At 36.1% G+C, this 24,489-nt stretch overlaps 3 protein-coding genes across 11 annotated transcripts in view; 1 reads left to right on the top strand and 2 right to left on the bottom strand.

The window, feature by feature from the left end:
- Positions 1-2,374: 2,374 nt before the first annotated feature.
- Positions 2,375-10,822, bottom strand: LOC105337196 (EF-hand calcium-binding domain-containing protein 6). 7 transcript variants are annotated; one of them, XM_034455204.2, is made up of 17 exons: positions 10,197-10,814; positions 9,071-9,097; positions 7,998-8,104; positions 7,623-7,720; positions 7,263-7,520; positions 7,037-7,174; positions 6,804-6,916; positions 6,668-6,712; positions 5,890-6,038; positions 5,587-5,795; positions 5,069-5,179; positions 4,769-4,945; positions 4,374-4,676; positions 3,998-4,241; positions 3,647-3,819; positions 3,358-3,529; positions 2,375-3,251 (listed from the first exon to the last, which is right to left on the bottom strand). In XM_034455204.2, exons 1-17 carry the CDS (start codon positions 10,531-10,533, stop codon positions 3,009-3,011), a joined length of 2,904 nt encoding a protein of 967 aa, XP_034311095.2. In that variant the 5' UTR covers positions 10,534-10,814; the 3' UTR covers positions 2,375-3,008. The 7 variants fall into 7 exon arrangements, with proteins under 7 accessions (XP_034311095.2, XP_019926501.2, XP_034311099.2 ...); XM_020070942.3 differs by having other exon boundaries at positions 5,599-5,795; positions 10,197-10,809; XM_034455208.2 differs by lacking the exon at positions 7,037-7,174 and having other exon boundaries at positions 10,197-10,822.
- A 1,727-nt stretch (positions 10,823-12,549) lies between these two features.
- Positions 12,550-23,221, bottom strand: LOC105337188 (ubiquitin carboxyl-terminal hydrolase 39). Of its 2 annotated transcripts, XM_034455216.2 has the most exons (15): positions 23,147-23,221; positions 20,663-21,062; positions 18,417-18,480; positions 18,073-18,167; positions 17,496-17,632; positions 16,937-17,033; positions 16,779-16,834; positions 16,399-16,624; positions 16,113-16,258; positions 15,848-15,893; positions 15,513-15,736; positions 15,199-15,260; positions 14,210-14,351; positions 13,461-13,547; positions 12,550-12,805 (listed from the first exon to the last, which is right to left on the bottom strand). In XM_034455216.2, the coding sequence occupies exons 2-15, from the start codon at positions 21,051-21,053 to the stop codon at positions 12,695-12,697; spliced, it is 1,884 nt and encodes a 627-aa protein (XP_034311107.1). In that variant the 5' UTR covers positions 21,054-21,062; positions 23,147-23,221; the 3' UTR covers positions 12,550-12,694. The 2 variants fall into 2 exon arrangements, with proteins under 2 accessions (XP_034311107.1, XP_011440127.2); XM_011441825.4 differs by lacking the exon at positions 23,147-23,221 and having other exon boundaries at positions 20,663-21,107.
- The window catches only part of LOC105337173 (UPF0561 protein C2orf68 homolog), a 7,580-nt gene continuing 5,998 nt past the window's right edge, over positions 22,908-24,489 (top strand). The window contains exons 1-2 of one of the 2 annotated variants that reach the window (XM_034455218.2): positions 22,979-23,057; positions 23,795-23,875. In XM_034455218.2, coding sequence (XP_034311109.1) covers positions 23,847-23,875 — 29 coding nt within the window. In that variant the 5' untranslated portion in view covers positions 22,979-23,057; positions 23,795-23,846. Of the gene's footprint in view, positions 23,058-23,794; positions 23,876-24,489 lie in introns of both variants that reach the window. The other variant, XM_011441805.4, reaches the window with a different exon arrangement.

Raw genomic sequence — 24,489 nt, 5'->3', positions numbered from 1 at the left:
GATTTAATAGTGTCCAAATCTTGTATGTTAAGGAGTTATGTCCAATTTCTGCGATGGAAGTAAGGTCTTTGAAAATCTTCATAAATTTCTATGTATAAAAGTCCTGCAGCTGTCTTGTTGCTTTTATTCAAGAATTTATCAATGACCTTGTGATATATGTATGGTTCTCAAATCTGCCTATATAATTTTCTTGAATTTATCTGATGGATGTTTTAGATACAATCTCATGGACTGTTTGTAAGTTTGAACGATTTCCTGCAACTGGACTCAGTGGTATAATTACTATAGTATTTTCTGTTCCATAACACAAGTAAAAAGGCTAAAACTAATTTGGCTGAAGAAGAATTATTTGGAACAATGAGTAAACATAATTTCTTAGAACAGTGAGTATACCCTTTTTCTTAGAATATTGAGTTTAAAACATACTGTACTACCTAATTTCTTAGAACAAATACTCTACAGGTAGCTATGTCGGAAGTCATGTAGCTGTTTTGTTACTTGTCAGCATAGTCATGTGATAAGCTTTGAGATCTGTTGTTGTCAAAACCTTTGACATTCTCCTAATTTGCTCAATGCATCACAACCTCATTTTGTTTGCTTGATCTGTATATGATGTCAAATGGATATAGCCCATTTCTCAATGGCACCAGTATCAAGTTTTTTGTCGACCCAAAACATTCTAGAGCACTATGTAATCACGTTATGGATGTACCTCAAAAGATGATCCAATAAGATGCCTTCAAATGTTCATACTAACTGCATCATTGTACGAAAGAATGGAAAATTAGAGTTAAAGGTTATTTGAAATGACCAAACGATGTCATTTCAACTGTACATAGATCATTTTGCTAAAGACTGTTTTAAACAGTTGAAACGAAACCGAAATAGTTTTTGACGAATTCTCTTTAGATGTTGGCGACTAGATGCCCTTTCACAAAACTGAGCTTTCGATACTAGAAACTACCTTGTTACCTGGGTCTTTTATTGATGCATGTTTAAACTTTCCACTGGAGTTAGATTTCAAATCGATTCCAATCACCCAGGGCAGTGCTAAAAATTTTACATTCTCTTCTGAATTTGATAACAGAATATCCTAAGGATCACCTAGTACCAAACATTTATGGATAAATGTATGGTTCAATCGCCCCTTAGCAAACAAGAACATTATTTAAATACCTAAAGACCTCGTTTTTCTAACATTCGATTTCGTCCATGTAATTATGCATGTTTCATGTTTCACATTCACCCTATAATAATTCGTAACCTTCTCAATGTAAATATAGAGCAAGGATGATATATCAATCTTAGGGTGTAAACTTTTATCGTAGAAAATTCGAGTCCCAGTATGTAAGATATGCGCGGATGTGGATCTAAGGGGGGTTCGGAGGTATGAACCTCACTGGAAATAAATAGGTATTTCAACTTAACATACTGTAAAAAATCATCTCAAATATACTTCGAATCGCCCCCCCCCCCCCCCCCCTGAAAACGGAAAATTGTCTGGATCCGCGAGTGCTCTTAGACTGGACAAAAAGATTTCTTCAACTTTTATTCGACCTCATTCGAAAACTACAACTGGAATTTTAATTCATTTAATACAGGTCTCCAAAGTCAGATACATATCTACCTTTATGTAAGAAAAAGCGTTAGTACCCATTTACGACTTTAAAAAAATCTTGCATGGTAATTAATAAATGTACCCTTTGCTTTAGATATGGAGAGGACTTATAAAGGCATTGCCTGATGTCCAATCCATTTTTTATTATAACATATTGTTTGAATAAACTACATTTTGGTAAAAGACTTTGAATAGGGCCATGGTACACTCTGAATTTGATTAAGGAATAAGAGATCATTCTTTGAGTATTATGGGGTGATAATTTTGGTCGCGGCGTGATCAAATCCAATAAAGCCCGAAGGGCTGTATGATACATTTGATCAAGCCCGACCTAAATTATTACCTCATAATATTCAAAGAATGATTCCTTATAACTTATATTTATATAATGTTAAACCATCGTACGATTAAATATTTAATCATAAATAAGCAAACCCCGCTGGCGCCTCAATTTGGCGTCATTTGAAGTTATGGGTTATATAGTACAAAATCGGTACAAAATTGTACGTAGTGTTATCACAGGCAAAAACGGTAGAATATGTGAATATAAAAATATATAACCTTCTGCATGGTTATAACCCCCAAGAAAAGAATATGGACCCGACACGAATAAAAAATGATGATTCCTTAGTATATCCTCCCTCGACATGAAAATTAAACCTTGGTTCCATAGTGCATAAAAATAAAATAACACGCAGTAAAACAACTGAGTCTAAAGAATAACATATGTAGGATTGGCAGGATAGACAAACACACTTTTAAAAAAAATACAAGTTTATTGTAAAACGATATTGTAACAAATAAATGTTAGTGGATAGACAAAGAAATATCACAGTTTCTGATCACATCGGCACCAGTCCTTTGCCGAGTTGTATACTATAAGTCGTGAATAGATTGTGCTACAAATATCGCTGGACTTCAATATACAAAATATCAAACACGTAATTAATACTATCACAAAATAAGGTTTTCATATTAAATTGGGCATACTAACGGATTTATTTGGGTGCATCCTGAGTAAAAATTAGATTGTTCATTTTATCTCGTCTGTGAATCCATTGCGTGCACACCTAAACCTTTTAATACTGAAGAAATAAATATAAATACACAATATCTGGAATCTAAAACAAACTGAGAGATGCACCACAAAATCATCACAACAACGCCCGGACTCGCGGACGAATAAATGGCGCGAAGCATGATAAGCATATTACGTCACATCCTTACCAATAAATATAATGCAGGTATGATAATAATGGTGACATATTTGGGAAGGGAGTCTTTAAAATATATTGTAATCGGCGTTCATATTTAAACAATCATGCACAGTCGCTAACACCTCGTAAGCAGGCTTCATTCATCATAACTTGACATTTGTTAACAAGGTTAATTAGATTTTTCGTACACTCTGTCTTGTTGGGGGTTTAAATGTTTCTTCAATGAACTTTTCGTATGGAATTTTGCCGGACATGTTGTGGTCAAACTGGGTGAGCACGTGGTAGACCTCGTCTTCGTCTAGGATGACGTTGGCTAGCTTCAGCACTGAGCGGAACTCTGGTACCGACAGGTAACCCTCGTTCCGAGTGTCTAGTTTTCTGAAAGCCCGTCGGAGGTTTTTCCAGTCTCCCGCAAGCTGTGGACAGAAAAAAAGCTGAATGAACAAAGAGAATTTACAAATACATCCCAAAATATTTTAATATGAATTATTCTAGCGATAGTTATCCGCGCATTACTGGTACCTTCTGCCTCAGTTTGGAGGTGATGCCATGGAGGCCCTTCTGTGGGGGCTCCACAATGTCGTGGATTGGCAGTTCCGGTTGTGGATGAGCAAGAAGAGAAAGCATGTTGTTACCATGGCGCCAGATTTGTTTCCTTAGAGCAAACGGCTTCAAAAACTCGATATAGGAAACGCTGAAATGAGTAAGTATATATATCATGAAAAGAAACTCTTGTAGAATAATAATTGCTTATGAAGTCGGTATCGTTGATCTTTTAACAACGTGGTTTATTTTGAGACTGAAGACTTACCGTCCGTCTCGTTTCAAGTCAAATTTGTCGCTCAGTTTGTTGATCTCAAACTCGCTCAGGTGGACGCAGAGTTCGGTCAGGACGTCCTTGAACTCCTCTCTAGAGATAAATCCTGTGCCGTAAGGATCCATCTCTACAAACTCCTTCCTCAGGTCTTCCCACATGTAATCAACCTGTCAGAAACCGTGAAAAAGAAAGTAAGATAAGAAAAAGAGACCTACAAACTGAGGTTCGCTCACAAAATCGGCTCGTTGTAAGATGGTGTTTTCTAAGCTTTCAATATACCAATATTTCAATGCTTATAGTAAGAGCAATAGTAAAGTAAGATCCATTGAACATATCTGTATTAACCTTTGATCTCAAACTATCCTCCAACATGTCTGCGGCACAATTGAGCTTTCTCGATCTGATCATGAAGTCAGCATCGCCTCTCTTGGGAGGGTTCATCTTAGCATTGGGGAAGGAGGCCGACTTCTTGGAGAACCCAAAGTGGCGGACAAACTCATTGTAGTCCAAGGTCTTGTCTGTGTTGGTGATGAACGTTTTCCATAGGTCTCTGATTTCTCCGCGGGAAACTTCTGGTCTGATATCGAATCTGTTAATGAAAAAACAGCATTTTGTTTATCGGTATCTTAATGAAAACTATTGAAATGGAGAACACGCAAATCTAAAGGAAATTAACTCTGGAGATTTTTTCAAGTTATGCAAGAATCGTGGTCTAAAGTACCTCTTCAAAAGTTGGAACATCATTTCTTGCGACAATCTTTCGCTGTTAATTTCATCTAACTCGTAAAATACTCGTTCTATATCTTGGAATCGTCTATTCATGAGGTCTTTGATGACTTTGAAGAGTTCCTGTGGAGAGCGGCGGACCTGAGCGTAGTCAGCGAACACCGGCTCGTCCACCACCAGTCGATCCACCCTCTCATCAGCCTCAGGGGGGCTCACCTCCAGGATCGGACTGGGTACTTTAGGAGGACCGCTCAAATCAACGCCCGGTTGTTTTTCGAATAGGCTCTTAGCTTTACCCCTAGAATTGATGAAATGAACGTTGTAATATTTTTAACAGGTTTATGATAGTTATGAAGATGAACAGAAATTAGAAGCACTTGGTTTATTTACTTTGTGTCAAACTGTTGCATGAAGTCAGCGTATTTGATGTTTCCATCCTCGTCCAGAGGAAGTCTATCCACGAAAGCATCGAACTGGTCGTCCTGGAGATGGAAGTTGAACCGACTCTCGATGGCCGCTCGGAACTCCTCTTGACTTATCACGTTCAGACCCAACTTGTCTATGCTCCTGATTAGCAAGGGAAAAAAGAATAAACATTCATTCATCAGGATAATTTTTGAAATATCCATCTCGAAGTTTTCTAATTATGATTTGTAACTGAAAGTTGTTTAAAGACGGGTGAAGACGTACTTGAAGGTGCCGAGGAGGGCCAGGAAGTCTCTCTGGAACATATTCATTACTTGGACCTCGATACCACTCATGGTGGACACCTGGCTAGGACTGGCGGGTCGGTCATTCACCCTGTAACCAGCAAACCTCAAAATTAGGACAAGAAAAATCGGCCATAAAGTTCAATGGAATGAAAATGGAATACAATCCACACAAAGTGTTGCAACTACGTGTAACAACTCCAGTCTCTAAAAGAGGTGTACTAAAAGCTGGACACGGAGAAGACACACATCTGAAAGGTACCAGGTTTCTGAAATACAGATAGTTTAAACACAAAAAAGGAAAAGACAAAACAAAAACGATATAGATGATCGATATGATGATGGCGGTCACCATTGAGCAATAGAGCCTAGTGCACCCTCTACTCTCTATAGATGGTCGGCTCAACTACAGCCCACGGCATACAGGAATACTAGGTACATAACGAGATCCACCGCACGTCTACTGCACCACTGTAGGAATAAAATTTGATAACTAACAATCTGACTAGCCTGTGCTTTGTATTGGTCAGGATATTGTGGGTCATGCCGACTTCAGAGCGATCTTGGAATCGGTGAAGGAAATCCCTGTAGGGAACCCCATCTCTGCGAGCCTGCACGGCGCATCGGGACAAGAAGGCGGCCAGTAACTTCTTCTCCAGCTTGAGGTGATACTGGGCCAGGACCTCCAGAAAGACGTCAAAGCTTACCTGTCGGGGTAAAACAATGACAAGATTTACAATACTTATCAATCTTATAATACTGTAAAATTAGAGGAACCATGCTAACGCTAGTTCTACACACCACGCCGCTGTTGGTTGGGTCTTTGGCTTCAAACGCCTCTTGCATTTGGTGACAACCCTCTCTGAACTTGTTCTTCAGCCAGCGCTCTATGTCCAGGGATTGCTTCCTTTCGATTTCTTTCTTCCTAGGGGTTCTATTAGAGGACGGTCCTAAAATACACCCATAGACGTCTCTAAGAACTTGGTCATGTAGAATTTAGATTCTTGTACATTTACAGCAAAACTGCAAGAGCACTTGATTCTGTCTTAAATTTCATTGTTCCGTCACATACAGGCAAACCTGTCGCAAGTTATTGATAGAACATGTAATTTTTAACAGAAACAAGTTTCTCTTGAACGACACTCGGTGTTAATATAGCAAAACCAAAGATCAACAATTTAAATAGAAATTCAAAAACAAACAGCTGTCATGGCAGGTCTTTACAAGATAACATTCTCCACGGGTCTGCTCTATTGGAAGGGTACTACAAAATCACTAAGGTAGGCTTGTACATTATGTGACTACCAGAACCAGTGTCTACCTATTGCCAATTCGTCTAACCCACTCCTAATACTACCAAACTTGCAAATCCATCTTTACCGGGAAATGCGGGTGCAGCCGGGGTATGTTTAAGTGCCGTTGATTTTGGCGATCAATGGTGATTGATGCAAATTGCCTTTTAAAGAATTCCATCAATTTTTTTCTAAATGGATTGCACTACAAACACGAGGAGAATTCTACAAGCCCAAACAGTTCTCCTTTGCATGCTGTCAACCAACCCACTCTTTGTTAGGCTTACCTTCCTTCAATGTCACCTTTTTAGCCACCTTCTTCCCGTCTTTTCCTATCATTTTAAACCAACATTATGATATATCAATTGACTGTTATTTTTGATACACACTCCTGTTTCTATAGATAGGAGCATCGTGTCTTACCGGTGATAAGTTGAGGAGACGCCTGTCTCTCCTCTCCTCCATTCTCCATCTGAATTCCCAGAGCGTTCAGGAACTGGGCTCCATTCACAGTGCCGCTATTATTGGGGTCGTACCTAAAATAGCATCAAGTTAGAGAATTTTGCTTTCAAATTCGAACACACTAATTTTTATTAGTGAATCGATATATAGGTAATTTATTATCGACCAGGTGAAGAGAATTTTAAGAATCGTACTTTTTCCACAGTTTCTCAAATTCTGTGTCTTCCATGTAAAACATTAACTTATTCAGCATTTGCTTAAATTCTGGTTTCAGTATTCTTCCAGTGCCTCCAGGATTCATTTGAGGTATTAAATCGGCAATATCTAGGAATCTGAAAGGAAAACACAGCAGGTCGTGAAACACTGTAAAACCAAATGTGCCATGTTAATCGCAATAGAGTAAAAGCAAACCCAACTTACTTTTGTCGGACTTTCTCTTTAAGTTGGGCATGGACTTGAGATGACGTCATTATTGCTTTGTCTGGCCACATTCTCTGAACAGGGTCCATCCAGCGGGGGTAGTCGTTTTGAGCCTGGGCCTCGTGGAAGTAGGCGAAGAACTCGCTGTAGTTGATGATCTGTTTGTCCTTGAAGCCCAGTCTGTCCATCAGCCTGTTAAACACGTTCTGTGACACGTTCCTGTTCAAGATGGTCATCAGGATCCTGTAGAAGGCCTCTCTGTAAAGAAAACCCCATACCGCCATTGTTACACATTAGATGTCTGATCTTTGCAATAGATATCACCAATGCCCTCTCTCCGAGAAATCTCTGTTTCCATACCTGGATACATTCCCTTTTTGCTCTGGATCATTGTCCTTAAACTTCTTCTTGATTTCGTAATAGCTTCCCTTTATTCTTTGCTTCAGCATTGTCTCTATCTGTTAGTGTAAGAAATCAATTATATCGACAGTCAACATTTAGAAAACTGTAATTGCTGTACCGTTCATAAGGTGTGGGGCTTATTTGCTACAGATTGCAGTACTCTGCAAATTATCGAAATCCAATGCGTTGTTCTGTTAAACAAACAAACATAAGTCTGTTTAAATAGTTAATTAAACTCATTTATGCAAAGATAACCCTATTGATCAGCTTTATGAACACCTCAAACCACATAGTGTTATGGTGAACCAAATTTTATTTTAAACAAAATCTTACTTCGTCGATCTCCAGCCTGGCCTGGGTAGAGACCTGTGAGAGCCGAGACGACATCCTGCTGGGCGGGGCTCCATTATCCATACGGCTGCCCACGTCGGCACGACTTCCTGTAACACAAGCATTTTGGGTAATTATAACACATACTAATGTACATCTCTAACTGGGTGAAAAAGTAGAAGTGAATTCTGATCTACAATCTACATGGGAACTATTCTTAGAGTTTTATTGACCATTAGTAACAGTCAGAAATTAGAATGAAAGGCAAACTGAAGCAGAGAAAAACCATATATACAGACAGTCCCTCCACCCTTGCAAGTGATGACATTGCAAACTGGAGGCTGCATGGAACCAGTATGTGTCCACCACGTTGCGGGGATGGGGGGGGGGGGGGGTGATCTATAGGTGTCACTCGATATCCGATTGTTATTATTAAAACACAAAGGGCATTTCTTTTTAATTCACATTGGTTATATACATCGTATTGATTCTTTGGAAATTTGAAATAAGGTTAAAAATTAGTTCATGGAACTACAAAATATCTGCATAATTAACTAGGAACTCGGGAATGTCTTTTGTGTGACTGGAAAAGTTCACAATCAGATAATTCTATTTTTTTTTCTAATGGTAACAAACAAAATGTGCCGACTAGAGAAATGTTATTGTGTTTTAGATTTAAATTTCAGACGAGAAAAGGTTACTAACAATGCCAGAAATTGATTTACATTCCTATATAAAGATATGTAAAGTGGCATAACATCTAGCTACCGGAAAACAGGTTAGGGTATACTGCAGCGATGATATACGATGTATCGACCAGGAAACCTCAAATGAAATCCCTATGTATGAGGAGCACATCTAGTGTGATAGGGGACAATATGGGGCCATAAAATATCTAATCCGAGTGATATATCGCACACTACCGGCAGTATTATAGGGTGAACTTCTTAGATCTACACTGAATAAAATTGTCAGCTCAGGCGTGAACTATAAGTAAAGAAATGCTAATGCTCCTAGAGAGAAAACACTGTCTTATCTGAAAGAAACTAGACTCTATAATTATAATAAAAATCTACCCTTGTTCGCTTTACTGTGACTGGGCCCTGTAATGAATTCAAATATCAATATAAATTGTCGTCTCGCCAGCTTTTTTTTTATCGGTAGGTTAAATTTTTAAGATAGCAAAAACTAGCAAGGCTCTGATATCTCCTTTTTTCATTTAAACGCTCAAACTTTATGAAATCAATACCAAATCACCCCGGGTTTAAAAAAAAAGCTATACGCCAATGTAAGAAAAATGCAAAGACATTATTCACGGGATTAATTAAGATAGTCTGATAATTATGAAATGTGTGAATTTTAATTTCCCTGCCGCTATTGTTCTCGTTCATTAACCCGCTGTTAATTCCGTGGTCAGGGAGACGGGTGCGTTCAGTGACACCCGCTTCTGTAGTTCATGAATCGCCGCTGTTTAAATCGCCACGCAGATTGAAAATCAGTTGTAAAGAATTATTATTGAATAAAAACATACTTTTGAAAAATGTGCAAACAAAGCTAGCTAAGATGTTCTTTGTAATGAATATTGACGAATGGGATTTTGGGAATGAAACGGAAGGGTCCGAGTAATATATTGAATGGCGTGAAAGGGGGGTTCCGTCGGTCCACGAGCGAAACATCCGTGCTAAAATGATCTGGTCCGTCCTCAGGAAACTCCTAAGAAAGGCTGGGATTATTAAACAAACCACTTGTTGGTCTTTGGTTTCCAATCCTTTCTGCCAAAGTAAACACCTTTACCGTATATTTACCACTTAGAAAAAGGTAGCTCTTAAAGTTCGTAAGCTTGTTTCATAACTCAAAATTAATAGTAAAACCCTAACAATCTATAAACCTCCCAAAATTCAATTCTTATAACACAGGTCTGAAGGACAGTTTGATTTTATATCATTGTTTGACGAGGAGGAAATGAATTGTCAGAAACAGTGATAACATAAAGCCTGAAACAACACAGTTCATTTCTTAACTAAACTGTACCGACTTTTGTGGGGAAAAATACAAAAAACACATATTCCTAACAAGACATATTCATTTCGATTTACTTTCCGACCTCCAAATGAAGATGGTGAATGGAGGGGATGCATTAACTACTAGTACCATTATAAGTAGATAACAATCTTTTACACCAAGCATAAAAACTAATCTTACCAAACACGGGTAGCCTGGTCTTCGCTGGGTCTCCATACGTGACCTCCACCCCTTCGGGAATGCTATCTATGGGGAGGGGCGCCTGCATCATCTGTCTAGAGCCCAGCCTGCTGTCCCGACCGTATGCGCTCACGCTCTTTCTACCGCTATACACATTCTCGTTGGCAAGGGGTCGTCCGGCGGGGTGGGAGAGAGGTCGGTCCCCGGACCGGGATACCCCTCTTATGTCCATGTTTGTGGGATTACCCATGCGAGACAAGGGATGCTCAATCTGGGGCAGGCTGACTCCCATTTTTTGCCCCATCGAGGCTGGTCGAGGTATTCCTACCTGCGACATGTCTGATGTTCGATAGTACCTTCCACAAAATTATATTCCAGTCACACTTGTTCTTCCCAGACAGTATATATTTATGTATACAAGCTCATATAGGCTACTGGTCCGCATAGAAGACCCGTGCTCCACATTCAAACACCGGGTAGTCCCTAGCAACGATTGCCCGTTACCCCGGCACATTTGTCATTAATTTGCGCATGTATCGATAAAAGTCGGTATTATTTCCCCTGTTTTTTTGTTCCAGACCTATTCAGAACTGATCAGCCATTAAAGCTCTAGTTAAAAGGAAATGGTTCTTTAAAGATCCTCAACATATAATCCACGACTATATATTTAAGCGGAATGTAATTTAAGATAGACCATTCTGAACATTTGCAGAGGTAAATATACACGAAAATCTCTATCGATTTAGGAAGAATTTATTGTGCAATTTAAATCGAACAGGGATTGTAGATAGTAATCCTTTTAATTATTCCTGGTTCATTAGAACTGTCAGCACACTCAGACTGTCCAAACTTACGGACAACTGAGCGGATTGCGGGCGAAATTTTCATCTATCTTGGGATGTTTGAATTTAATCTTGAATTATTGGGAAGAGTGAATCGATAGAAGCAAGATAATGACAGGTAATACTCTGTTACAAGAAACAATCAAAGCATTGTTCAAACTGCTCGGAGACAGACATTAGCCCAGAATTCGGTCTGTTCAAGGTGTTATGCAGTGACTAGGACGGAGGACATTGCAAGCAAAGTCGCCTGTAGCCCGGTAGATAAAACGTGTTGTGTAAATTCGCTGCTTCACAAACCGGTACCAGCGCGCCGTGTCCCAACGACAAACAGTCACACCTAATCTGCATTAAAAGCTTAGATGTTTATATAGGCACAAGTCTTACAGCGTCACTCCGGGAGACTTCTATATTAAATGTCACTGCAGTAAAACCAGACCCTCAATAGCTCTCGTGAAAAACGCGCATTTAATTGAAGCAATGACAGGCAATGCGGCAATTCAATTAATAGGTTTTACATTAATTGAAGACACATAATCCTAAAGATTTGCAAGAAGGGATTTAATTTTAAGCCGAAGTAGTAGTACAATACGATTAGATCCCTAGACCGGAGCAGACGTTTTCACTAAATTCAAAATAAACAAGGTATTCTATTGAACTCCGGTTGAGATGGCGTAGTTTAAATATAATGTTTTCCTAGTGTTATCTGTTATCAAAAACGGTTTTAAAAGAGTTCTTACTGGAATACATGGCTGTCAAATGTTTACAGACTCGCAGAAATCAATGAGTGTTTCAATTATTTGACTAAAAATGCCAATACCTTTGACAAAACCATTAACAATTCGATATCACAAGTCTGCCGAACAAATGGGCATCGGAAAAAAGTTCCTTTGGAATTTGCGACAATCCATTTCCCATTTCAACTAGTAGAAGGTGACAGAGAAGTATGTGTAGGTTGTAAAGCTCCATTCTGTGGAAGAATGTTAAAGCCCAAAGCAAGTCAGTCCTACTGTTTATGCAAATGGAGACAACAGGCATCCAGGGCATTATTAAATCAATCTATAATTCTAAAAGCAGAAAAACAACGAAATCTTAACAACCTTAAACCTTTCGTGACATTTAAAAAGTCCATAAGGTTCCAAAAAGGTGTGCATTATTCATCGTTGGAAACAATTCTCTTCTTAATAATATAACATTAATGTTGTGAGTGAGAGGTTTTCAAGCTATACAACTACCCCGGTACACTTGTTCTTTTAGAAGTCATGTCTCCCCCCCCCCCCAAATATCAATGTCATTAATTAGCATGACCTTGAAAAAAGGAAAGGAGATACACAAAGCAATAATGGTCATTTGATTCAAAGCTAAAATAGAACTTGGTCTGGCCAAATGAAAAAGGTTAACACTAGCTCACTTACAGTAAATAAAGCAAATGTGTGTTAGAAGGGAATAAATAAATGAAGTTATACAACATTCTGTAAAAGCTCTTCTTAGAGAAATCAAATCCAACTCTGATATACCAGTACACAAGTGATTTAATTGGAGATCTTGAACACACTGTACAGTGTACCAGTAACGATATATAATTATATGTATGATAAAACAATCATCGAGAGTCAAGACAGACACACACACAGCAGCCTTGGCGGTTAGCGGTCAGATTCAGGTGTCAGCCGTTTTCCCCACTTCCATTGACTCTGGGAGTGTTCCTGACAGTTCCACAGGATCTTTACCATACACTGGGTTAGGTATATCTTTTCTCAACTCAAATATCTACAATAAACAAAACATCATACAACTACCAAAAAAATTCCTACAATTAGTTTAGTGCTACAGATAACAAGTAGAAAAATGTTTAAGAACAAATAGAGGTTCCAGTCTTAAAGTTTAATTTTTACAATTATATATCAAATCTTTGTACATATATTTTCTTTATGTACCTTTATAGAAAATATCTGGTTAGTCGCAAATATTTTGAAATATTGACCTTTAATCTATAAAATCTTCACATCTGGTAACTAATTTAGTTGGTCTTATATCACAGAGACAAGAGTTGACAAAAGTTTAAGACCAATCAGTAAAACTGCAAGGGAAGTAACTGTAGTTAGTTGTTGTTAAAGACCTTTGTCATATAAGCCCAAACATTCTGAACACTAATGTCGATAATTACTTGTTGTCTATGTTGAGTGGTCAGAGACAATGGCGAGCAGGATCTTAAAAAAAATCACATTTACTTCGACATAAAACAACTCAGTATAAGAACCCCTCACTTCTCCACCTAGTTCTTTGGAAAAAGGATTACCAGTAAGAGCATTCTATCCACAGGGCTTTTAAGATTGGAAACTCTATTGATCTGTCGGCAAACAAAGCAAAAGTTCTGTAATGCCATCAACCTTGTTATCATAGAAATGACTTATAATTCACCCACCTGTATATAGCTCTCTGACAATGGGATCATCTGGGGTAGGATGTCTGTGACATGAAGGTCCTGCATTTCGTACCATTTCTGGGTACCCTGTCAGATGTTCAGAAACACAGTTCAGTACAAGATCACATTAACAATAACACCAATGGTTTGTCCCTCAATTTACAGAAAACTGCAAACAAAATTAACCATTCCAACCAATATAGAATGAGAGAATCATCATATATTCAGCATAACTCAAATAAGTTAAGGTCAGACGACACGTTCCTCGAGCATCTTTTTTGTATCTCCTCATAATAAAGAGTTCCAATAAAAATTATTATTTATAATAATTTTTGAATTGATTTAGATTTTTATTTTTTGCATTTGCAAACCTAGATGGCCGAGTGGTTAGAGCGGTGGCCGCACACTGCTAGAACTGTAGGTTCCATGGGTCGTGAGTTCAAACACCATCTCCGGCTGTATATATCAATATATATCAGCAATTCAAGTGTATTTTCAAAAAGATTATATAGGAAATTGCATACTCTAGTATTTTGCAAAAATTCCTGGTAAGGTATCCTAATTTTTTGCAAGAAAGCTTCTCAAAGTAGTAGTAAATCAATAACAAATTCCTGGAAAAAGTTATATAAAATTGAGGAACGTGTCGTCTGACCTTAAACAACATATCAATTGTAAGTTTGTATTTCTAAATCCTTTATTACTGAGAAACACATGTCAAGGTTCTAGGCTAACTTAAAGCATTGTGTTACCTTGTGTAGAACATGGACTCTGTACGTCCCCTTGCCTCGCTCTGGCTCTCCATCATGTACAATGTTAGCCATCAGGTCGTAGGTGGTGTTTCTGTGTAAAACTCGGTGCTCTGGGGCTAGCAAATCTCCAAAATCAATGTTCCTGAAACAAAGAATATACTTGGGATTTAAAATTCGAAAACATAATACTGAACTCACTTTGTATTGAAAACTTATAAATCTTTTGTGCTTAAAGGGACTTGGACACGATTTAAGATCAAACATTTTATTTTTATTCTTTATGTATTAAATGGTTAACTGGTGCATTTTAAATGATTGACCAAAATATTGAATGTTAAAGTCAAGTTACAAGCGAGATCCATAGGTAAGAATTGGTTGTTATGTAAACAAAGCTCGAGTCTTATAGTTGTTTACAAAAAATGTAATATAGAAAGTTATCATTTCTCAGACAAAATGACGTGTAAAAAACAAGTTAAACTACGGTAATTCAATATCTTCATAAATACTATTATCAAAAAAAGAAAGTTACATTTGATTGATACTTACACCAATACAGCACATATGTATAAAATGACAATATTAAGCTTTGTTTACAAAACAAAGAATTATGAACTCTCAGTCTGTATCTTGCTTATAATTTGATATTTGGCTTTTAAATTTTGACATAGCATTCTTAACTTCTATATTTATCAGTATAAACATTGAAAATGGAAAAATAAAATTGTGAAAATTTTAAGTCAAATCGTGTCCAAGTCCCTTTAAGACTGAACCAACAACCTCCGATATGATTCCAATTTCCCCATAGTTTTAGCATTTAGCTTTTGCTGCATCAAATAAATACTACAAACTTGTATGACCTGAATGGTAGGACCTTATAAATGACAATAACCTTTTACTGAACAAATTAACAAGAAAGAAAAATGTCAAATTTTTTTCTCCATCTGAGTTATGTAAATGAAATTATGTCACTTTACAGACTAAATACTTACTTGATTGGGAAGTTGACAATAGTTGGATTCTTTTCTTTAATAAAATAATTCTTTGTGAACCTCTGAAAAGAGATTCATATGGGTGAGTAAAATGTTTGAATAACCATTCTTTGAATGCGAAGTACATTACATCCAATTCATAAGAGTAAAATTAAAGCTTTTTCATACAATGAAATAAAAGGGGAAGTTCAATTGGCTTGTTGTCTTATTAAAAAATCAGTAATATTCTTTGCTGTTTCTCTGAGGAAATAAGATGTGCATGCTCTGAATCAAGATTAACAGGAATGGTAAAATGAGACTAGGCTACAAATAACCTTGATGAAAATGATGAGGAAATTGGGTAATCTGGTGATCTGGAAGCGTTTCAGCTGAGAATCTTTGTGTGTTTTATACTCCTTCTCCGAGACTCCATTAAACTTGGTCAAGAGTGAAGCGAAGGGAACCTGAGGAATGATGTTCTCCTGGAGTTCGTCCGGGTAAAGTGGGGGTGGGGGCAGGTCACAGGTCAGATACAGCCAGGGAATCTCCTCGGCATGCTCTAAATTGTGGATAGGATCATAAGATTGTTTTCCTTTTCATCTATTACAATCATTGCTTACAGAGGTTTTTAGTTGTATATTGTAATGAACATTAAAACTACAGTGCATACCTAAATATTCATCCGTCAACAGAAGCTTCTCTTTTTCCTCTTCTTTCTAAAAAGAGAAAAAAAATTCATAAAATCAACTGAAAAGTAGCTGATAGCAATTAAACATTATGTGAAAGAAAATAATACAATTTGTATTTTCTTCAACAACAAAGGTCCCTCAAAAATTACAATTTGAAAATTAAACATAGATTTACATAATACAATCTTTGCAAATCATGTCAATTATTATTATTTTTTTTTTGCACAGAGGCCAGTAAAAACTCACCAAATCAATTGGCAAAACCTTTCTTGTATACACTCTCATTTTCCCTCTAAAAGTTTTGTTGACAATGGTACTGTTCAGCTTCTTGGTTCCATTCATTGCCAAGTGTAGAGCATTTAAAAACCAGGACATGAACTCAAGGGCATCACCTGTAGACACAACATGGATGGTCTATGATATCACACAGTACATGATAATTAAGGTCTTACAAATGTTCAATTATGGTAATAGTTCAGCTACCTCTGATTATCTTTTCAAAACTCTTCTACTGATACATTGCATTATATACCTTGTTCCGTGATTTGAAATTTCTTTTTACTGCACAAGACAACAGCTTGTAACATCTCATGGGGGCTGACATGAGCCTTAAAATTTCTTGGATTCCAGAGCTTCCTCAGAAGTTCCCCAAATCTCTGGACAGTAAGAAACATCTGGTCCCCCGGGGGCCTCTTGATCTTCTTGTAGTTGTCTTCTTGTAAAAAAAAATTTCTCAAGGGTGTCACATGAGACAAGGCCTGAAATAAATGAAACAGTGACTTATATTCATTGTGATCACAAAATGATTGGTTCATACATGTAAATTCTGTCTCTTATCATTGTCTTTTAGACACATAAACCTTAGAAGTTGTATATCAAGGACAAGCCTATCAACAGATCACTTTTACAAACCTGAAGTATCACATTGCAGTAGTCATTCTCCTTGATATTGTTGAGACCCACAATTCCTGAAATCAGATAAATAATCAGGTTCCTTAATGACTTTGTTTCCTTTCACATGATTTTGTTTTTAAATTGCTGTGCATTAAGTATTGAAGTCAATGACATACCAGGTAAATAGGTGGTGCCATCATATGCACGAGAAAGTTTACTGCTCGAGTCCAAGGATGCTATGTGCTCATTACTAAATGTGGGATTTAGAACATACTGAAACAAAGAAGACCAAATACATAAATAGTTGTTAAAGACTAATAAAATAAGAATTTTCTTTGTAAAAGTAATGAAACAAAACTAATAAATATTGCAAAAGCATAATTTTTCCATTAATACTCTTGCAAAATCTGTTACTGAAACACTGTGCGGATTAAACATTAATTAATATAAAGTCTTTACTTTCCTTTGTATTCATAAAATATTGTCCTAGCAAAATATTCATTCTTTCAATAATGTTCAATAAATAGAAAGTACTATTTATTTAAAAAGTAGTTATACATGTACCATCTAAGAATGGTAATTTGAAATCTTTTTTTCCATAAGTTTAGGTAGCATGAGATCAAACAAAAAGGGCAGATTAAATAAACAGCTGAACATGCACATAAAAAATTACATCCTCACATAAAAATAATTCTGAATTAGCTTTTCTAAATTCATATCTACCAAATAACTTACAATGATGTCATCTAGGGAGGAGTCAATGATCTGATAATTGTCAGGCAAGCAGTAAAACTTCTGGGTCAATAAATTCAGAAACACATGATGGCTATCCAGAACACTATGAGTATAGGCATGAGAGAGCTTTCCTCGTCCTGAAATGTAAGACAATGAATAAAGTACAGCATTTACACAAAAAATTCTCTAGTACATGTATTCAAGTCTGCAATGCTCTTGTACAATTTCATACTGGGGTCTCACCATCTCAGCAGTTTAAATTAGAAAAATTTAGCAACATTGCTGACATTTTGGGGAATTTTATGAAAATCATTGCAAACTCATAGTATTTAAGATTTCTTGTGATTTTTTTTTATGGATTTCATTCCAGTTTAAAATACAGATACACAAATAGTAAGTCTAAATATCATTGGACATAAATATTTTTCTAGATTTGAGGGATAAGGATAATTGTGATTATAAACCCATTTGTTTTGAAAAAAAATAGATACAGTACATTTAACTGGGACAGGGGCATTTCAGAGGCATCAGTTATAGACAACAAAGAGCCTTCAGACTGGTTTGTTAATCAAGATACCTTGGAAGTACTTTCCACAGACTAGACAGGCGTAGACATTTATGTGAGAGAGTGACACAGAACAAAGCTTCTCAAAATCAAAGTCAAGGACAGATCTGCAAGGAAAACACAATTACATAAGTCAAACACATGGCTACAATAATACATCATATGTAAAATTATAAGACAGACCCCTGTAAACATCTCATCCAACACTTCTCTAATGCTTAGGTCTTTCTTTTAACATTGATCTTAAATACAGGGTATAGAGTCGGAGATTAAACTAAATTAAGTCAAAGTATGGTTTAAATTAACAAGTTTACCAGTTGATGGTTTCAAGGTAAGGATCAAATTAACAAGTTTACCTGTTGATTGTGTCTAGGTAGGGACAAGAACGACTTCTATCAACTTTGGGATCCTGAACTGCCTCTACAAATTAATTAATAACAAGTGAAAAGCTGTCAATGTGACAGCAAACCGGGTTTTCTTTTATGTGAACTGTATCCATAATCCATGTCAACCCGTATCCAGTGAAATGGATAAGGTGAAAGGGTACCCTATATGCAATATTTTGCCAAAAAATGACTAAGTTCAAAAGCTGGTATTTTTTTTCATAAATAATCAGAAATCAAAATCCTAGCAATATGCATACCTCTGATATATGTACAATTGATCTGCAAAAGAACAACTTCCTATCTTGAAAACTGTAGGAGGAGTTATCCGTACAATGAGGGTACCCTTTTGGCAGCCGCCCGCCCGCCCGCCCACCCGCCCGCCATTTTCGCCATTTTAATAACCGGATTTTTCCGTTGGAAAACCCGGTTAAAAATTGCATAATTTTTCCTTTCAATTTTTTTATATGCTAGGAGCAAATCAATGACCATGCAAAAGAGTCAGCAATTTTTACTTTTACAATAGAAGTGACAGATGCTTCTTCTTTTATACTTGTGAAACTCATTGATAGATTGTTAACTTCTCTCACAAGCCCGAAGGGTCAGGGAAAGTAAAGCTTTTCTTGTAAGATAGCATGTATATACAGGTAACTCTCGAAAGCTCGAAGTCCATGGGACCAAGAAAAAACTTCGAGGTATCAAGAGTTAAAGTTTTCAAGAGTTCGAAATTTTCCGGGTTGACCGACAGGTTTTTTTAAATTAGTCTTACCGGATGTTATGATTAAGCCATTTATTTAGTGCTAACCTTACGCACGTGCTTAAATAACGTTTTGTTTTCAGTTAAATATACAGACCTGCATATTTTAAAAACTAAATAGAAACAAATATTGAATAAATTCATGATACACTGCAATTATTTGTTTTATGCATCATCTTATGATCAGATTGCTCAGTACTACTCGACTGTGAGAGAACATGTCATAAATTAAATAAATAAGTATCAACATGATCACCCATTCTTCCCATTGTAAGGGTCCTTCACCAGCTTTAAACACTTGTTCAGCAATCATCATTATAATGCCAATGATGCTGATAAGCATAATTTCTACAGTTTTATAATTCAAAAATTTTGACGATGGCTCAAAATTATCTTTTCGTCTCAATTAATTTCTCATTTTCACTGCGTCTTCAAATTATCGCATAACGATTCGTGTAAATTATAGATTAGGTATCGATATGGCCAATCATCAAACAATTATCATCTTGCAGGGTCACGCGTCTAACGCCTGGAGCCATTTAAATGACCAAGTAGGTGTTAAATAGGTAACGCTTGGATATACACAGCCACTTCGAGGTATCGAGAGTAAAAAACTATAGATTATGAATTAAGGGACTGCAGTTTGATTTTGAGGGATCAAGGGTTTCGAGAGAACAAGAGTTTGAGAAATCAAGAGTAAATTTGCTTAGTTATAAAGGGAAAAAAATCTGGACCCTAGACTCACTTCGAGCGATCAAGAATTTCGAGCGATCAAAGTTCGAGCCATCAAGAGTTACCTGTATGTGATAATAAAGCATATTTTACTGATAACAAACAATTCTTATTAAACTTGAAAATTGCTTCAATCTCTTTACAATTAAAAATACTGTTTACAAGATAAAAAGGGTTTAGTCTTCTGCAACTGGTCTACTCTATGATTATAAAAATATTATTTGCATTCTTTGGAGCATTCTAAATTTGACTGTCCTCATTAAGTATGATGTCATTACTGAGCAGGCAACCTTTAATTAGCATAAAGAATGAAGAAACATATCCAATTTTGCACATTTCATGAATTCATATACCCAAGTAGTCAACAAAAATATAATTTTTATTTTACAATAGCTTCACCCTACAAAAGGTCACTCTATTAAACATAATTACATAAAAGCAAAAAACTACAATGTATACGTAACGGGATAGGAGAAATAATGACAGACGAGACCAGGATTTGAACCTGGGCCCCCTGAATCTCTAGTCAAGTGCTTTATCAACTAAGCTATCTGGTGCCAGTATTCGAACTGGTTTTACCTTCACATGTTTAACTGTCAGCTATTGTCGGTAAAGCAAAATCTTGTCATTTATGAAGGAATTTGTTTTTTGGCAATGTATAAAATTGAATGATTTCACTCCAACTAAATAGAACATTTGGATTTTAACAAAGTATGAGTTAGTCAATTACCGTAGTCGTCATCATCATCAGCTGCTTTAGGTGCAGCTACCAATCTGGCTGCTTTTGACAACCTAGTTTCCTCGCTTGCCTTCTTAGGGGGTGATGAATCCGATGTTCTTTCAGTTTTAATCTTGACTGGCGAAGTTTTAACTGTTTCTCCCGTTTCTTCTTTTGGAGTCACCTTACTGTTTTCGTTTGCATTGTCCGATTTCTTTCTAAGAATACTCCTGGGTTGTGGGGTAGTCACTTCCTTGTCATCCTGACTTAAGGTTCTCGGCTTTTTCAAAACTGATTTAACTGGATTTTCTTCACTTTCTTCCTCCTGTTTTCGCCGTTTAAGAATGCTTCTCATTGGATTATCCTGCGTATCGTGGTCGTTCGATTCCACATTTTCCGCCATAGTTTACATCTGTTGTGTAGTACGTCATCAAAATTGTTTAGAATAATTAACAGCTCGTACATAGAATTTAGAAGCGGGTGCGTCGATTTACCCAAATGGACCCAAATGAACCCAAATGGACCCAAATGAACCCAAATGGACCCAAATGGCGATTAAAGTGGAAAAAAATTATAATAGAATCCTTATTACTAATATTATTACTTGTTTTAGTCATGTCATGGGGTTGTTAGCCGTTATTAAGAAAAATAAAGACCCAAATGGCGATTTAAGCGGAAAACAATTATAATAAAATCCTCAATACTAATTCTATTACTAGTACTTGTTTAGTCATTTCATGGGGTTGTTAGCCGTTATTCAGACAAGTTAAAAATGAATTATGATTAACTTGTCTATTTAATAACGTTGCCCAGCTCTTGCCACGAGGAGGCCACCCCAATAAAGAGCCATAATTTAGGGAAATTTGGAAAAATAAAACCGAAGGTCCAAAACAATAATTAGAATTATTTCAGTATATCTTTGTAATTGAAATGAGAAAACTAGTAAGATCCTCTGTAGAGTTATTGTAAACAAAATGAAAGATGCAGTGCATAAAGTTTTACGGGACGAACAGACAGGTTTTAGATCCAACAGTAGCTGTACTAACTAAATAGCAACTCTAAGAATAATTGTGAAACAATATGTCGAATGGCAGTCATCACTGAACATAAAGTAGATGGGTGAATAAGTCGTGTAAAATGCCCATATGAGGAATAAATAGATACTGCAAAATTAAAATATGTGATAAATTAAAAAAAAATGATTAAAAACAATGCAACTATACTTAACGTAACATCGATGTTTTTTCAATAAGTATGCCAAAGGTACTAATTTTAATGGTTATGATACATACAGAGCAACCCCCTACCCCAAGAGAGAGAGAGAGAGAGAGAGAGAGAGAGAGAGAGAGAGAGAGAGAGAGAGAGAGAGAGCCCGGTGTGTAATTTCCCACTTTTAAAATTTAATGGTTTGACTATATGCAATATCTACGTAAATTTTTTAACTGTTTATTTTTTTCATTTTATTCCTTTCTATTTAGTTCAAAATGTCCTATAGTTTATTTCCTCCTAGATAGAATGTTCTATCGTTAAAATGACAGATATCCTACGGACCCGGTTTAACGATAGAATTCGTCCCATATACTCGCTTGGTAGCAAATAAAAATATTATATCGTGCTGTATCTCGCCTTAAATTTCATATGATTGGTCTTAAATACCTACAATGTTGCTCTTTTATAATCCCATATTACCACATTAAATGTTTTTGCAACAAAATCACTGCCACTTTTAACATCATGTTTGAACACTGTTAATACAATTTGTTTTATTCATCTCTTATCCTGCTAATTAAGAGAGCTATAATATTCATAATTATTTATAAAAATGTTATTAAATTGTTCCCAACAGTTACGTTCATTTAATTCATCATGATTTATCTTTAATTCGTCTGAATAACGGCTAACAACCTCATGAAACAAGTAATAAGATTAGTAAAAATGATTTTATTGTAATTTATATTTTTCTTGAATCGCCTTTTGAATCGCCATTTGGGTCTTTATTTTTCTTAATAACGGCTAACAGCCCCATGAAATGACTAAAACAAGTAATAATATTAGTAATAAGGATTTTATTATAATTGTTTTCCACTTTAATCGCCATTTGGGTCGCCATTTGGGTTCATTTGGGTCCATTTGGGTAAATCGACGCACCGTTTAGAAGCTATTTCTTTTAGAATTTTCATGTATATTTTATTTCATTTATTAATGCCAAGCAATTTCAGAAAAAACCTTTTTCAAAATATTTTAAAATATTCTTTTCGTAAAAGACTTAGGACCTAGACTCTTGTTTTACGAAAATTATTTAAAAACTTGCTCAGCATGTTCAGTTCAACATGGCTGCTGGATTGCGATCGAGACTTGATATGAAACATGGTTTTATGAAAAAGATCATTCAGAACCAAGTTGATAGGTATATTCATTTAAAAAAATGATGAAAGCAGTATTGGTTCTTTCTTCAACCTTATTGTTTTACGTAAATTCGATGGTTTTCCGTCTTACCTGGTTTTTTCTAATATGCTTTACGGTGCGACCGTTGGGGCTAGCACAGCATGTGATCAAACAATGAAATATAATAAATCAATAAAAATGAAATTAACAACATAAAATATGAATGCAAAAAATAAAACATACCTATTTTTCAGTAAATTTTTATTATTCATAGTTGATAAGATTTGTTATAATTTAGTTATAAGTAGAACAGTAGTGTAATCAATGTTGTTGAATAATAATTTTAATATATAAATATTCATTGCACTGTATCTCCTCTTTTAAAGTGATTGTAACGTCAGTTCATCCCCCTTTTTTGAAGTAGACATTTCTTAAACCTACATATAAAACTTGACTCATCATAGAGCCCCCCTCCTCAATGTCAAAAAAATAATATTTCATATTTTTTTAATTTACACATGGAAAATCGACTTATCATGGATTTGCCCCCTCCACTTTAAAAAAAAAGAAAAATAATCTTTAATTATTTTTTTTTAATTTACGCTTAAAAATATTTGCTTATCATATTAAAAGAACATGGTGCCCTCCCCCACACCAGTGCATGTAATAAATGGAAGTGAAAATAAAGAAACCATTGAACTGCTAAAGAGCTGAAGGATTAGAATTTTCACGATTTTTTTTTTTTTTTGGCTTGCAAAGAATTTTTGGATGAGGCTGCCATCCACCCATCCACCCACCCACTCCCTATGCGATGCTACGTGTACGTTCCAGGAATTTACCGTAATTATAGTGAATAAAATAAATGTGAGCATTCATCAAAATGAGTGCAATTTACAACTGTTTACTGTATCTGAAGAAATGTCCTTATTCTTCAGCTGTTCTTTTGCTTAGCCTTTGCAAGATTTTGAGAGGATTTTGGTCATTTAAGCAGATTTACAAGTACTTCAACTAGAGTAATTTCCCCCTTATCAGTGCTTATTGTGACGTCAAAGCTGACGTTGGTTAAATTTCGCCTGACTCTTTAAAACTCCCCTGAGAAATAAAAGTATGCGAAGTATACTGTTTTATATACTTAAAAAAGCATGATGTTCTTAAAATTACATATCTTATATATGCTTCTCAAAAGTTGTACTTTGATTCTCGCGAGAAAGTAAGGTTGGAAACCATTGGTACTATGAATTGTAGGTCAAAATTTACTGACGCCGAAAAAATCTATCGGACCAATGTGTAATGTGTAAACCTTTGTGACGTCGCTCGATTATTTTTGATTGAGAGTGTACTGACGTGAACTTTAGAGGTAGCACTGACAGTATATCATAAACATCGTTATTGTTTTTATATTGTCTTGCTGATTCTTGTGAGAGTGTGAAGTGATGAAAATTGCCATGATTACG

Source organism: Magallana gigas, chromosome 7, assembly GCF_963853765.1.
Source record: "Magallana gigas chromosome 7, xbMagGiga1.1, whole genome shotgun sequence".
Classification (NCBI taxonomy): Eukaryota; Metazoa; Mollusca; class Bivalvia; order Ostreida; family Ostreidae; genus Magallana; species Magallana gigas.
Note: the sequence above shows the minus strand (reverse complement) of the source record. Positions and strands in the feature narration are given on the sequence as shown.